Raw genomic sequence first — 17099 nt, 5'->3', positions numbered from 1 at the left:
CTCGGGTGACGCCCGGCAGGGAAGTATCGCGGGAAGAGGGAGTGAGCTTAACTCTTAGGAGTCGCTATGGTGACAGGGAGGCCCGAGGCTTCTTGGTAACTGGTCATACTTCTGTGAGTACGATCGCCACCGCTTTCCTGGCACTTAAGGTAAATCTCTTTACTTCTAGGCGAGAGGTGAGGAAAAGGTTTGGAAGTTGTAGCCATTACTGGATCCACCTTCCCTGCTATGAGGGTGTGTGCGGAGTGGAGCATCAGTTATTTTCCGTCTCCTTGGGGGCGGTGCGGCTCTGGACGTAGCTTTTGGGATGCAAAGGAGGAAGCCCTGAATTTGTAGGGAGTAGAGAGGCAACAAGGAGAAGAGAAAACCTTGATTGGTGAATGATCGTGTAGTGAAAAGCAAAATAATGATTTCAAATTATTGGTGTTAGGTCATTAATGTCACTAGTGAAAGGGGGTTTCGCGTTTTTAAAATCATTTGGCTGAAAGACTCTAGTGGAAGAAACGATTTGCTTGTGTCTGGGTATGAGAAAATTATTGATCAGCAAATATTTCTTAAGTAGCTTTTGTATACATTGCACTGTCAGGCATAATCAGGATTATTAAGCAAGTATTCCTGTTCCCAGAGAATCGAGTTTTGCTAGTAGGTTTTTAACCAGGAGTTTGTGGATCTGGTGGTAGGTGATTGGAATTCAGAGGAGTTCATACCACCTCTTCTCCACTTCCCCCCCCGACCCCCGACCCCGAAATCGTATACAAAATTCTGGGTGCTTGTGAATTTTTCTGGGGAGTTAGTGTTCCCAGAACTTTGATCAGATTCTCAAACGTGATCCTAATCCCTCACAATGTTAACCATTAATTGATTTGACTATGTCCAACAAGCATTTATTCAGCGACTCTTAAGTACTTGACATTGAGAACTGGGAGCCTCTTTTATTCCCCCTTTTAACTTTTGTATACTTAGGACTTGGCATACTCAAGCCCCAATAAATCTGCTTTATGAATGAATTTACATTGTCATTCTAAGTAAGTAAGTATGACTCTTGCCCTGAGGAGCATATTCAGGTTCAGTGTTTCTCAAGAGGAGGTGTGGAGGACACTCCCCTCAAGTGTAAGAATTTGGTGAGGTTGGGAGACTGGTGTGATTTGAATAAACATCGACTTGATATTGTAATATACCTTTATATTTGAAGTTGAAAAAAATTATTGTTTTCATAAGACAAACTACAGACAATAAAGCTTAGTGAAAAAAAAATTTGGCTGGTAGGTGTACCAGAAAATGTAGCAATCAGTTCTCTTTGAAAACATCTGGAATCTTTTGGAATTTTGCAGTCTGTAAAACACTATTAAAACTGAGTTGGAGAGATATTAACCGTGAAAAAAGCAAAGACTAGACCAAATTGAGTTATGTATATGGGAGACAGCATGATGTAGTAGAAAGATATAACAGATAACAAAAGTCCCAAATCTCATCATTTTTTTAGCTACATGCTTAGACAGTTTACTCAATTTATCAATCTCTGAGATTGTTTATTATAAAACCAGCATATAATACCTACCTCATAGGAATGTTTATGATTGTCTAGCACACACACTATATGCATTTGGTACTGCTGTGTTTATGACATTGACCTTATTATGGTATGTGCTAAGGATGAATAATGGGATGTCAAGTTAGAAGATTAGTTTATGAAGGGTTTTGAAAGCCAGGTCAAGGATGTTTTCAAAATATTAGAAAAATTTTGAGCTAAGGAATGACTTGGTAAAAAAAAAAAAAATTAACAGTAGTTATGTGGGATGTGTAAAAAGGGAAAGAGACTGAGATCAGGCATGGCTTAATTAGATTATTACTGTCCAGTCCTCCATGTAGGAGGTGCCTATGCAGTAGAAAGGTAAAAATCTGGACACATTTTGGGGGGAAATCTATAGCTTTTGTAGATTTTAATGGTTAAGAGTCTGAACCCTTAAAGTTAGTCAGATTCTATTTTTTGTGAATCCCTGGATTAGTGATGAGGGGATAAGAAAGATAAGTCACAAATAAATCCCAGTTTTACTGCCTTTGATGGTTGCTTTAAATAATGATTGGTCTTAGTGACTGATAAGAAATATAATTTCAGTAAATCAATAAAGTGACCAATAGCTTTAGATTTAGTTGAACCTAACCATGTTCCACTCAGAATAAATATTTTTTAAACAGGCTTAAACCAGGTTGTATAACATAGGAAAGACATTCATAACAAACAGCTACAGTGGAGACAAATCTAGAGTGAAAGTAGGACACTCAGAAAAAGTGAAGAAGTGATTTGAGAAGAGATTAGGATCACAAGAAATAAAGACTTGATTGATCCCTGCCAGTACTTTGGATAAAAAGAAGCTGGTCCAATTGGGATGGACTAGGTTACAATGATCTTGGAAAGTACAACCAAGTCTCATCTTTCTGGTCCAAAATCATCTACTAACAACCATTATCTATAATTTCAGGCAGTCTGAAAAGAGAACGGTTACTTTTTATATTTCAAAAAGTTGTACCCCACAGGAAGAAATAAGAATAAGTTCAAGGGGAAAAGTTGGAATAGAACTAAAATTAACATTTGCAGTTCTTTAAGTGCATAGTTAGATTTTGTCATCATTATAATAATATGTGTTTTGTCTACCTTCTAATGTGGTTACAGCATTTCATAAAGTCTGAAATTAGATTTGTGGGTAAATGTTTAAAATATTAACAAAGTTTGTAATTAATTGTAAATATTTGGATTAATTAGACATTAAATAATAAATCAAAATGAATAAACATGAATTTATGTAAATAATGTATAAATACTAGAGAATATTGTTCAAGATGAATAAATTGGATATAGAGACAGGAGAGATAGTAATGAATATTCCTCTTGATAATATAAGCCCCCTAGAACACTAGTCTTGTTGAAACTATAACCTATCTTAACATAGAAAAAAATGGGAAGTGAGGAAATGGAGCAGTTTTGGGGGATGGACTGTTTTGAAAAATGAGTTTGTTTTTATTCATATAGGTTGAGATTAGGAAAGGTATATACAGTGGGCATTAGAGGTGGAGAATATAGTTCAGGAGAGAAAATAGGGTGAGATAGAGTTACAAGAATAGTTGGGACACTAAAAATAGATTAGATTTTTAAGGTTGTGAGTAGAGAGGATAGCACTAGAGAATGTACATTCTTAGAATATAGGAAGAAGAAATAATTATAGTAATGTCTCAGATAGGACTTTGCAGATTACAAGTGACAGAAAATCCAATCCAAATTGTCTTGAGAAAAAAAAAATTAGCTTCCATAACCAAAAAGTTAGGTGAGTATAACTGGATTCAGTGCTCAAACAGAGACACTAGGATTGTGTTTCTTTCTTTGTTCTGCTTTGCATTTCCTTGTCTTGGCATTATTCTCAGGCTTCACATAGTGGTCTCTGACACCTCCAGGCTCTCCCCTTGCTGTGGTAAGGTGTTACAGTAACTCTACCCTCAAATTTCCTAAACTTAAAGACCTGGGGGTTAAGAAGTGTCTTTCTTCCCCATCTTTTAATTAAATAAAAGTTTCTATTGGCGATCTCTAATTGACTTAAGCCTAGGTCTCATGCTAGCTCCATTGAAGCCATATGGCTAAGAGTGAGGAAGCGGTGCTCCAAGAAGAAATTCTTTATAGCTAGTAAAAGAGTGAATATATGCAGTGTGACAAAAACACCAATTTTCACTATAAATAGCTAACAATGATTAAGTTCTGACTATGTCCAAATGTCCATTGGACATTTGTAAGATGCCATTTTTTTTTTAACCTCATGTCTACTTTATCTCATTTAGTCATCATAACCAACCTGTGAGGTAGGCATTATTAACCCCATTTTGTATACAGAAGAAAACAAAGTGCAGTATTCGGAAGATGCCTAGGTGAGAGTTTCAGTAAGAAGTGGGTCAAATGCAGTAGAAACTTCAAAGAGAATGAGAATGGTGATCTTACGAAAAAATAACATTTATTAGGTTTTTTTTTAATGCAGAAATGCATAAAGAAGAAAGCAAAATTGGTCCATAATCCTATCATTCAGATAATTCTATATTAAAAATATAAATGTATAGATAAAATATTATGAACATGATAAAAACTTCAAACAGTATAAAAACATATAAAATGAAAATTAAAAGCGTCCCTTCTCACCCCAGTGTCCCTAACCTCATGAAAGTCTCCGTTAAGTGTCTTGCATATCTTCCGAGAAAAATGTTTTAGTATCCACTAACTTGAATATATATCCCTCCCTTTATTTTTTAACACAAAAGGGATTGAGTTATATAATACTGCTGTACACTTTGTTTTTGTCATTTAACATATTACAGACATCTTTCTGTATCAATACATATAGATTCATCTCATTTTTTATTTTTTATTTTTATTATTATTATTTTTTTTTGCGGTACGCGGGCCTCTCACTGTTGTGGCCTCTCCCGTTGCGGAGCACAGGCTCCAGACGCGCAGGCTCCGCGGCCTGTGGGATCTTCCCAGACCGGGGCACGAACCCATGTCCCCTGCATCGGCAGGCGGACTCTCAACCACTGCGCCACCAGGGAAGCCCTCATCTCGTTTTTTAAATAGTTGCATAGCACTCTAGTTTATCAGTTGAGTGGGATTTTTTTCTATGCTAGTTGATGAATTAAAAGCATGAATTAAAGATGACTACTTATTTTTAAATTTGTGAATCACATGGTTTATTGGCTAGAATTTATTAGGCCATCCCGCAAAAGGATTATAAATATAACCAATGTGAATAATATTAAAGTATGGTTGGCAAGAGTTAGCTCTAATTATAGCTAAAATTGCAAGGAAATGTAAATACCACTGCATATATCAATACATACACTTCAGATACCTACAGGAAGTGGAGTGGCGTGGAGGTTGGAGGTCTTTAGTAAGTGAACTATATTGCCATTCGTAATCCTGTTCCATTGCTTGTTAGGTGTTTGAATAACCTGTGCCTGGAAATGGTGAACCTGCCTCTGCCTTCCCTGCCATATAAGAGATCTCAGCTCTAGTTTACAAGTGGTTTTATGATGGGACCAATCTGAATAAAAGATCTGCTTCTCTCTCCCTCCTCTCTTTACTGGAAAAGAGACATAGGAGTCTAATCAGAGCTATCAATTTGGAAAACTGTTGATAAAAATTGTACTTCTAAAAATAGGGCCTTGGGTAGTCATCAGCAAACCATTAATTTCAACTGTTAATATCAACACCCAAGGGTTAGCCAATATGCAAATGACCCAAACAGAACTTGGTATAAATGCACTTCTGAGCTAGCTCTTGGATTTCTTATCTCTCCTTCACATTCTTGTTTACTTCCTAGGCTTTCTGCTACCTCTTATCTATAGGTACATTCTTGTTGACAAGTCATACCTTCTCTCTTTCCTGCCTAAAATTTTTCTCATTTTGTTAGTGCTTTTATGTTTTAGTTTTATTTCTTAAATCTAATTCATTTCTTTTTTCTTTTTTTGTAAACTATCTTAACCACTTTTAAGTGTACAGTTCAGTGGCATTAAGTACATTCATATTGTTGTGCTACTGTCACCTCCATCCATCTGCAGAACTCTTTTCATCTTGCAGAACTGAATCTCTGTACCCATTAGATAGAAACTCCCTGTTCCTCCTTCCGCCCAGGCAACCACCATTCTACTTTTTGTATCTATGAATTTGACTACTTAAGGTACTTCGTATAAGGGAAATTATATAGTATCTGCTCTTTTGTGACTGACTTCTTTCATTTAGCATAATGTTAAGTCTAATTATTCACATTAATTCTTAATTCTATTTTCTTGGTTCTAATTCTGTCCCATGTTATAATACTTATATCTGGAACATGCATGTGTAATCTATGATGAATATTTAAATTTCTAGTTTTTGATAGTACTGGATAGAGTTCTGTAATAAATAGTCTTGTATAGTTTGTATATGTATTTTGGTGTACATTTATATGTATATGACAAATTCCTATGACTAGGAATTCCTCCCAGGGTAGATTCCTTATATATACTTCCTTTGAATCAGTAGCTTCTAACTCAAAATATGACAGATGTGTCAGATTGGCAAAGCCTAGGTAATTTGCCTATGTCCTGGCTGTAAGGAGGGCTAGAGGAAATAATTTGTTTTTTATTTATAGGGTAGGAAATTCCCCAAAGGTAGAAAATGTAGTCAAAAGTGTTGGTGGGGGGCGGAACCAAAGAATCAATGACCATTAGCACCAGTTTTCCTGCTCTTCAATAATGTATGTGACTAACTGTTTCTCTGTATGCCAGGGCTGGGTTCTGGCTGGGTTTTTGCATTTGGCCACTTTGACAACAGAAAAATGGTATCTAGTTGTTTTCATTTTCATTTCTTTAATTAAAATTGAGGCTGTGACTTATTTCATGTTTTTGATTGCCCACTGACCATCTGTATTTATGTTTCTGTGAACTGTCAATTTATAAGTGTTTACAAAAAGAAGTACCCCATTATCAGTGTCCTTGATCAAATAACTTCATAGGGGACCATGCTGTCTTAGTTATCTTCTGTTTCTATAGTACTGCCAATCAATCCCTGTCCACTGGTTCCTTCTCCTTTGCCCCCAAACATGCTTCTTACATAGTGTGCAAGAAGAAAAACGCAGAGCCTAGTGTGCCCGGAGCAGTTTGAGTGAAAAGAGAGAGGAAACAGGAGATGAGGTCAGAGAAATGATGATGTCTATTAGGGCTCTCCAGAGAAAGAAGAGTTAATGTTGAAGTCATTAGTCTTAGGGTTGGAAACTCGGGCAAAATTTCTGTGTTGTGGTCTGGCAGCAGAATTCCTTCTTCTTTGGGAAATCTTGGTTTTTGCTCTTAAGGCCTTCAGCTGATTGGATGAGGCCCACCCAAATTATGCAGGGTAATCTGCTTTACTTACGTCAACTGATTGTCGGTGTTAATCACCTCTAAAAAATAGTTTTATAGTAACGTTTAGTCTTGTGTTTGCCCAAATAGCAGCACCATCTTGCAGCCAAGCTGACACATAGGATTAAGCGTCACGATAGGAGTCCAGATCAATAAAGGCTTTGAACACCATTGTAAGACCTTTGTTTCAGGGGCTTCCCCGGTGGGGGAAGAATCTGCCTGCCAATGCAGGGGACATGGGTTCGAGCCCTGGTCTGGGAAGATCCCACATGCCGTGGAGCAACTAAGCCCATGCGCCACAACTACTGAGCCTGCACTCTAGAGCCTGCCAGCCACAACTACTGAGCCTGTGTGCCACAACTACTGAAGCCTGCGTGCCTAGAGCCCGTGCTCTGCAACAAGAGAAGCCACTGCAGTGAGAAGCCTGGAAACTGCGATGAGAAGCCTGCGTGCCTAGACCCCGTGCTCTGCAACAAGAGAAGCCACTGCAGTGAGAAGCCTGGAAACTGCGATGAAGAGTAGCCCCTGCTCGCTGCAACTAGAGAAAACCTGTGCACAGCAACGAAGACCCAATGCAGCCAAAACAAAACAAAACAAAAAAACACCTTTGTTTTAACTCTGAGTGAGACAGGAAGCCATTGGAGAGTTTTGAGTGGAGAAGCAACATGACCTATTTTATTTTATTTTATTTTTGCTGTACGCGGGCCTCTCCCTGTCGTGGCCTCTCCCGTTGCGTAGCACAGGCTCCGGATGCGCAGGCTCAGCGGCATGTGGGATCTTCCCGGACCAGGGCACGAACCCGTATCCCCTGCATCGGTAGGCGGACTCTCAACCACTGCGCCACCAGGGAAGCCCCACCATGACCTATTTTAAAAGTCACTTTGGCTGCTATGGTGAGCATAGATTGTGAGGGGTTAGGAGGTCAACTAGGAGGCTATTATAGTTCAGGTTAACAGGTGATGGCACCTTGGACTGGAGCCATAGTAGTGGGGGTCATGAAAATCAGGTATTTTGAAGATAGATCATACAGGTTTTGTTTTTTTACAAATTGGATTTGGGATGTGAGAGAAGAGTCAGTGATGATTCCAAGGTTTTTGGCCTGTGCAACTGGAAGGATGGAATTGCCATTTACTGTAGTAAGGCTGTGGGAGGAGCAAAGTTGGAGGAAAGATCAGGGGTTTGATTTGGATCTTAAGTTTGAGATGTCACACATTCAAATAGAGTTGTCAAATAATCAGTTAGCTATAGAAGTCTGGGATTCAGTGCAGAGGTCTGAACTGGAGATATGAAATTGGGAGTTGTCACTAGGTAGTCAATAAATTTAAACTTATATTAAGCCATGAAACTGGGTGAGATCACCATGGCAGTGAGTATAGATACAGCAGAGGTACAAGGATGAGTGCACAGTTTTAGGTTAGGAAAATTAGGAGAAAAGGTTGGGGATATTTATTCCCTGTATAACTCTGCAGTTCCTTTCCCTTCCTAAACTGCCTATTAAAGTAAATCCTAACAACCTTATTAGCAGGATTGAAAAGGAATTCCCACAGAGTTACATGTGGTCCTAGCAAGACTGCCCTTTCCTGTCTTATAAAAACTCTTCATCAACACTACAAACCACCTAAGAGAACAGTTCAGGAAGAAGGCTACAATTTAAATTGATTATACACCTTCCTTTATTTGATCATTGGGACTATTCCATCATACCTTACAACCCTGCTTACCTCCGTCTCCACGTTCAAGGCTCTTAATTCCCTGCATTAGTTCATTATTAGGTTTAGCTGTTGATGACAGTAACTTAAACATGATAAAACTTTATTTTCTGTCACTTAAAAGGCTAAATAGGACTGATAGGACTCTCTACAAGGTCAAGAATCTTGGTTCCTTCTGTCTTGTTGCTGCATTATATATGGTCTTGATGGCATGGCAGGGAGAGGGTTACTCTTATTTTCCAAGTTTTTATTTGCCAATAATGTTGATTTATATAACTTTTATAAGAGGTAGTAATGTGGATTTTATAAGCGGTAACTCATTTACTTTTCGTATTGCCACTGTGGGTAACCAATACTGTTGGGTAGAGTTATCTACCCGCCTCAAGATATAAGTTCCAGATTGGGCCACGAGGTTGATGGTGGTGTAATATCCCCATTGGGTTTAAGAATTGTTAATGTCCTGTGTGGCTACACCCAGTTTCAAGGGCAGTTGAGAAATGTAATCTTTATTCTGGATGGCCAGGTATGCAGCAAAAATTCAGATTCTTCTACCACAGAAGTAGGGATGGGGCTTGCCTGGTGGCGCAGTGGTTGAGAATCCGCCTGCCGATGCAGGGGACACGGGTTCGTGCCCCGGTCCGGGAAGATCCCACATGCCGCGGAGCGTCTAGGCCCGTGAGCCATGGCCGCTGAGCCTGCGCGTCCGGAGCCTGTGCTCTGCAACGGGAGAGGCCACAACAGTGAGAGGCCAGCGTACCGCAAAAAAAAAAGAAAAAAAAAAGAAGTAGGGATGAATGAAAGAGGACAGCTGGCTGTTTTTACCATCTCCCACCATCTGTCCCAAACTCTTAGCTCTTCACCATTTAAATCCTACTACTCTACCTTTTGGAACTCACAGTATGTCATTGGCCAAATCCGTGTTCTCAACCTTTACTCTAAAACTTCATAGTTTTACCCTTTCTTTAACTTCACAGTCTAACTTAAATCTGGTTGTTTCCTGAGGAAACTGCTTTCCTCTTGGCTGTTTCAAATGGAGGCTGTTTTGCCTTCCAGACTCCCATGTGTCAGAGGGCCTTGTTTCTCATTAGTGTTTCTGCACAGCTGATTGTCTTCCCCTTTCCTCTCTATACTCCCTTAGTCCCTTTGAGATAAGTTTTGTGAGATCAAACCGTTATCTACTCTGCCTTTTTGTAGTCGTCTACAGATCTCTGCTTTTTTCCTCGTTCAATGAATAGTATTTTAGCACCTGGGTAACCGTGTCTATCTCCACCACTATTCTTGTCATTATTCTCAGTGATTTAACATCCTGAAATCAATTCTTCCATTCCCTGGCCTCTCAGTTCCTTGACCTTGGCCACCCACTTTGACAGCCTTAACCTACTTCATCATTACCAATATCTATACTCTCTCCCAAAATCTGTTTTAAGCATCTCATTGTATATCTCCACTTGTTTTTCTCTAGTTTACTTCCTCTAGAATCTTAATGCTCACAATTCTTCAGGCTTCAATAGGACTTCTAGGCCATTGAAGCTACTACCTTTTCAAGTTCTGCTGTGTAGTCTCATCCCATGGCTTTGAACATGATCTTTGTGCTGATAACCCTTAAACTGACATCTCAATGATATCTCCAGCTCTGACCTCTTGCTTGACTCCAGACTCGTATATCCAATTTCTCCTTGAATTCTTCATTCAGATATCTAATAGGCACCGTAAACGTAGCATACCCAAAACAGAATTTTTATATCATCCCTTTCAACCTGTTCCTCCCTTAGTTTTCTTCATTTCAGTAAATGGCAACTTTGTACCTGTTGAAACTTTAGAGTCATTTTTGACTCCTCTTTCTCTTAAACTGAATTCATCAACAAATCCTGTGGAATCTTCTTTCAAAATATATTCAGAATATGACTGCTTCATATTATTTGTACCACTACTGCCTTCCTCATCAATCCACTTTCATTTCTCTTCTGGATTATTGAAATCCTAACTGGCCTCCCTGCTTCCAGTGTTGCTCATTTTTGCTTTTTTTTGGTCATACCATCCATAGTGTCATCCATAGTGACACTTTAAAAAATGTAAGTCAGATAATATCACTCTACTGGCTTCTCCGTTCATTTAGAAGAAAAAAAATGAAGCTTTTATTGTGGTTTTCCAACCTCTATGTGATCTGTGTCCCTCCCTCCTTTTCCCCAATTTCCTGCCATCCCCTTCACTCACTCTGTATTGGCCATACTGGCCTTCATGATCTGACTTGGCATTAATGATTTAAAAGCATAACTAGCTACTGTATTTAGAAGAGTTTGAAGGGTAAATGTAGGAGCAGGAAGATCAGTTCTGGACCTACTGAAATAATTTAGGATGATGGTGGCTTTAGACTTATGATGGCGGTACTGAGAAGTGGCCAGATTTGGAGTATATTTTGGTAGTTTGGTGATCGGATTTCCTGGGCATATTTTTTCCTCTTAAGCGCCATGAATGTTAACCCACGCTGGACCAAAGACAACTTATAAATGATTTTTAGTAGCAAAGGCATAGTTGCTCCTGTCTGCTCCCTATATAAAGTTGCAAAATAGATTTTTCAATACTCTAGAAATTTTCTTTTATTCCCCCTCCCACCCCACCTACTACTGACTAGTCAGATCCTTGTTGACCAATGCTTTTGGGCAGATAAAAACACCTCAGTGCATCCCCAGGCAGCTCTGCATTTCCCTGAATTGGCTCTAATACGACTTCTCCTTTATTCCTCTATTCAGTCTCACATCAGAATGCCCATATCCTTCATGCAGATGATCTCAGCTAAATAGGGTGTATGGGGAAGAGCTTTCTGAGCAAAAGAGAATCTTCCCAATGTTAGGATTTCAGCCTCCTCTTCCTCTGATTCCTTGGCACCATGTTTCTGAATAGTTGCAGATTACTTTCTCATGAAAAACATACTGTGTTTACTATTTATATGGGATAATGATTTCTTCTGGTGAGGAATGATTCCTTATTATTATGGATTTCAGCACCTTGAAGTATTTTGATATAGGCTACATCATGCCTTTAAAGTTTCTGAATGTAATTGTATATTCAGAATATATATATATATTTTTCTTGTCTATTATGTTGTTTCTTATTTCCAGAATCAACAATTTATCTGCCTTTATTCTTTTAAAATCCTTATAAGCTGGGAGAATTTGAATTATTGTGAAAAAGCAGCATGTTTTTACCTTTTTCCCCCCTCTAATTGAAAGAGGTCTGATAGAAAGAAGGAAGGAGTTTTGAGAAAGGTGCTAAAACTCCTAAGGACGAAAAGTGAGCCTTATAAGTGTGCCTAGGAGAAATTGTTTTCTTTCTCTGGATGCTATACACAGATTCATACTTTTAAAGTTGCACATAAATCTTGTTTAGTGAACTGGAGGAGAGAGGTTTCTGACCTTAGCTGCATATTGACTGGATGGAAAACTTCAGATTTTTTTCTGTGGTCTTAACAATTTTCTCCCCATTCTCACAAATTTATGAGTACAATAAGTGAAAAAGGTGCTTTGAGATAAAGCTGTATTTAGCACCTTGCTAATCTAAGAGTCTTCTGGATTTGAGAGAATGAGAAATTATCTAAGGTAGGCCCACTGAATTCTTATCTATAACTTACACCTTCTTTGATGTAGTTAGCAGTAATTTTCTACTTGGTGAAGAAGATTTTTTTCCTTTAATTACACTTTCATTTATTTTTTTTTCTAGGCTAGTGATATTACTCAGAAAGAATCCCACAACTATAAATTGGATTCAGACAATTTAGTATCTTTTGATAGCATGGTTATTTGAGGGAGTGTTACTCTTGTTTTTCTAAATTTTTGTTTGCCATTTACATTGTGATTTTTATATAGCTTTTATAACAGATTTATTACCTATTTTTTAAATAACTCACTTATTTTTCACTTTGCCACCATGGCAACCATAACTGTTGGGCAGTGTATCTACCTCCAACAGAATGTAAATCTCAGATTGGATCACTAGGTTGATGATGTCATAGTATTCCCATGTGGGTTCTATAACTAAAGCTCAAAAAATTTATCTTAGCCCTAGATCAGACCTTTGGAATTTATTTTATTGTATATCCATTCAACAGGACCAACATTGATCTGCCATTGAACAGTTCCCAGTTTAAAAAATCTTTTGATTGGGTCTCAGGACAGCCCTTGGAAATTATTTAGCTGGCCAGATTTAGTGGCGTTCTGTACTTGTAGGACTGTTTTAGGCAGGTTGTAGAGGACTTCTGGCGTTCAACCCAAGGCCTCCAATCACTCACTTGGCAGAATTAGCACACTGACTAGTTTTCTTCCTCTTTCCATGTATTTGTTGCCAGCAGGATTGAAAGTGTTTTGGTGTCCTTGGCTTGCTAAGATGTTTTGTTTACTTTTAATTTTTTGTGTATATATGTTTGTTTTTAATGCAGATTCTATATTTCCCCCCTTTTATTTTTACAGTGAATACAATCAAGTGGCATTTTAAAATTTTGCTGGAAGGTGGAGACATGAGACTGAAGATATCTCTTTTAAAAGAACCAAAGCATATCCTTTTAATACTTATAAACCTTATTGTGATCACCTTACTATAGTATTATTAAATGTTTTCTTCTATTTTTGTAGTCTAGTTGGATAATAGATTTTTTTCATTCCTTTATTGGTAGTTTCACTAAATTGTTTCTGAAATATTTGAGGTCTTGTGTTGCAGGTAATTCTCCAATGTAAACTATTTGCTCTAAATCTTACTTTCAAATTTTTATTGACATTTTTCTTACTCTACTTAAGTACTACTCTACTTAAGTACATAAAAAACAGTTTTTGTTTAGTCTAATAAAATCTTAAAGAGAAGTTTTTAAAAAATCAAATATTTTATCTGTTGGTATGATCTAGTATGTTTTCATTGAGTTCTGCTCTATTTCTTCTTGCTCAAGATAAAGTGGAGGGTAAGCTGGGGAAATCTGAGCAGTTAGACCTTTATTATTTCACATGGGAAGGGGGCATTTATAAATATTTCTCAAACACATGACCTTATATTTTGTCAGCAAGAACTCCCAGTTATGTGTCAGGAAGAAATGATAGGCCCCTTTACCTTCATTCTTAGTTATTTAGACCAGTGCTTCTAAAAGTATCATCTGTGGACTTTATTGCAGGTCGAAGGGATAAGTACAGAAATTGAAGGTAAGAGGGAAGAAATTTTTGTAGCAATTTGATAGTCACAACATCCAAATATAAGATCATTTTTCGAGTAATTCATTTTTATTTTATCTTAGAAAATGTTGATCTGTAACAGATTTGAAATAAAGAAAAATAGGATCCTTCAAAGATAGAGAAGCACTGTTTTAGACATTTGATCAAACGTTTTGAATTAATATTGTCTTGTCTGCTTTTTTTACCGTTTGAGTGAAAATATAATTCCTTTTATTTCTCCTTAAATCATTTTTATTCTCTTTTAAAAGTGTGCCCTCAGGAGTTCATGCTGCTTACAATCTTTTAGATTTTGACTATGTCTATTGTCTGCTTTTACCTTTTCAAGCTGAAGAATAACAGTCTTTTTAGACTTTCTTATTCTGGCAGTCCTCTCATTTCTCCTGTAATTTTAGTTAACTTATTAGTTTGAAGACATGTCACGTATGTCTGATGTGTACTTACATCAGTTTTTATGAGGATAAGCTTAATATTTTTTGTTTTGGGGCATGTGTGTATGTGCATTTTCTTTCTGTCTAGATTATGCCTGACACTCTCCCTTTTTAAAGGTTTTACCTAACATTGTTTAAGCTATAGCAATTATACTGGAAGAATTTTTTTCAGTAATGGTCTAATGGGACATCCAGATCCTTTTGTTTAGATTCTACTTTGAATTCTGAGTATTCCAATGCCACTTTATTACCTATTTGTGCAGTCTCTTAAGAACTTTCCATAATTTCTTTTTTACCTTTTTGGTTATTTTGCTTAATCTATCATATTTTGAAGTATTAAAAAAAATCTTAGAACATCCCAGAATAATTTAGCACATAGTCTCTTTCTTTTTCCTTAGAGTTTACTGATTGCTTGGATGAGCCAATAGAAATCATTGGTGAGAAGAGAAGGCAGTAAGATGATTATACAATAACAACAAAAGAGCAAACAACCCAACCAGGATAATGTGGTAATATAGAGATCCACATATAAGCAGGAGAAAGCATCTCAAAAATGACAAACTGAAGTGCCTTCTCTAGATACACAACTCTGCTAGGGTAAGCAACCTGTTCTGATGGTGGAAGTGAGGGCTACTTGAACACCTCAGTTTATAGAAATCCACTTGATAAATCAGAGACCGAAAAAATAGGTTAAAGTAAGAATTTTAGGGTTCATATCTTATCCATATTACCTTGTAGGTACAGTAAATTGTAATTGAATTACTTCCTGAATTTAATGTCAGGAAATTTGGTAGGATTTTAGTTTCAGTTGTTAAGCTGTAGGTTTTTCCTAGGTGAATTATTATAATGTGTCATTTAAGCAGGTATTTTACTGTTAGATTTCAGTCTTATTTTAACATTTGATTTTTGAAAACTTTTATCAAAATAATACATGCTTATTCTAATAACTTAAATGAAACAGATAAATGTAAGTAAAAAAAGCATAGTTCCCTTTTCTCCCCACTTATCCCCCAATGGGTTAGAATCGATCCTTTCATTCCTTTTGTTCTGTTAGATGTCTTTGTATATCTTTTGCCTTGTTTATGGAATGCTTTGTAGCACAATTTAAAATTTTTCACATAGTCAAATCTTTCTTTTTTTCTCTTTTGGCACCTGGGTTTCTTATCTTGCTTTCCATTCTTCTTACAACTGTTTTGATAGATGCTTATTTTCCTTTTCTTATATGGAAAAAATATGAAAGTCATAAAATGAAAAATACGCTTAGAAGCTTGAAACATTTTACCCTATTTTATACTCTTCTTATAATCTGCATCTGCAAAATATTGTATTTATTAAGACTGAAGACTTTTGTGTGTGTTTTATGTCTCCTTAACATGGTGACACATCAAGAATTAGTAAGCTGTGTGGGCTGGAATACTGCTGAAGAACTGTATTCGTGTAGTGATGATCACCAGATAGTGAAGTGGAACTTGTTAACTAGTGAAACAAGTCAAATAGTAAAGCTGCCTGATGATATTTACCCAATAGATCTTCACTGGTTTCCAAAAAGTTTAGGCATAAAGAAACAAACTCAAGCAGAAAGCTTTGTTCTCACAAGTTCTGATGGTAAGTTTTAAATAAATGTTATATGCTAATCTTTGTACTTAAAAGACATAACATTTTAGTATGACATGTTTTGAGTTGTTTATCCATTTCCTATGTAGTTAGTTCGTCTGTGTATAGGCTATAAAACTATTGTCATAGAAGAAGGTGAATTAAACTGGCATATACTGGGATTGAATCTGAACCTCTGGCTTTACTTTTTCTGTGCTCGCAGGTATTGTTAGGCTTTTATCAGTTTTGGTTTCTAATTTTGTCGAATTTAACTGTATAACATAACCAAACTAAAAATAGATGGTACAACACACACTCATTTAGTAAGCTATCAAATATAGTCTTTATTTTCTAGTACATGTTAATTTCTACTTACAGAGCTGGAGATTACTTTGACCATAGTTTTATTATTGGTGAGTAAAAAGCATGATTTTTCTATTTTTTAAGGAAATGTTTTAATTTTCTTAGAAATAACTTGAACTGTTGTTCATCTGTATTACACTTTACCTACTATATCAGTTAAGAGGACATTCATCAAAAGTAACAGAAACTTACTCGGCTAACTTATGCACAGATGGAGTTTTCTGGTTTACCTAGCTCCAGGGGTAGATCTTTAAGTACAGCTGCATGAGACCCCTATTCTTTTTTTTTTTTTTTAAATAACATACACAACCCCTTGAGATTTTATTTATTTATTTATTTTTTATTTATTTTGCTGCGTTCGGTCTTAGTTGTGGCATGTGGGATCTTTGTTGTGGCATGTGGGATCTTGTGGCACGCGGGATCTTTCATTGCGGTGTGTGGGCTTCTCTCTAGTTGTGGTGTGCAGGCTCTTTAGTAGTGGTGCGCAGGCTCCAGAGCGCGCAGGCTCAGTAGTTGCAGCACGTGGGCTCTCTAGTTGTGGCGCACAGGCTCTAGAGCGCGCGGGCTTAGTTGCCTCACAGCATGTGGGAACTTTGTTCCCTGACCAGGGATCAAACCTACATCCCCTGCATTGGAAGGCGGATTCTTAACCACCAGGCCCCTATTCTTGTCATCTCTTGGATAGACTCACCCCAAAAGGTGAGCATGATGGCAGTCAGCAGCCCAAGGTTTACCCTACAGGAAAAGAAAAGTCAGCAGAGAGAGTGCTTCTTCCTCAATATCACTTGCAGTCAACATGCAGAGAGGTCCTGGACAAGCTTGGGTCACATGCCCATCACTGAGTGAATCATTTTAGTCAAGGGACTGGGACACTGATTGACTGAGCA

At 37.3% G+C, this 17099-nt stretch overlaps 1 protein-coding gene across 1 annotated transcript in view; it reads left to right on the top strand.

Annotated features, from left to right (window-relative positions):
• The first annotated feature begins 41 nt into the window (after positions 1 to 41).
• IFT80 (intraflagellar transport 80) overlaps positions 42 to 17099 on the top strand; it is a 119460-nt gene continuing 102402 nt past the window's right edge. The window contains exons 1-3 of the mRNA XM_055082219.1: positions 42 to 149; positions 13082 to 13167; positions 15642 to 15861. Of these exons, the coding sequence (XP_054938194.1) occupies positions 13129 to 13167; positions 15642 to 15861 (259 nt within the window). The 5' untranslated portion in view covers positions 42 to 149; positions 13082 to 13128. The remainder of the gene's footprint in view (positions 150 to 13081; positions 13168 to 15641; positions 15862 to 17099) is intronic.

This window comes from Physeter macrocephalus, chromosome 1 (genome assembly GCF_002837175.3).
Source record: "Physeter macrocephalus isolate SW-GA chromosome 1, ASM283717v5, whole genome shotgun sequence".
Classification (NCBI taxonomy): Eukaryota; Metazoa; Chordata; class Mammalia; order Artiodactyla; family Physeteridae; genus Physeter; species Physeter macrocephalus.
The sequence above is the reverse complement of the archived record's forward strand: the minus strand, read 5'-3'. Positions and strand labels throughout refer to the sequence as shown.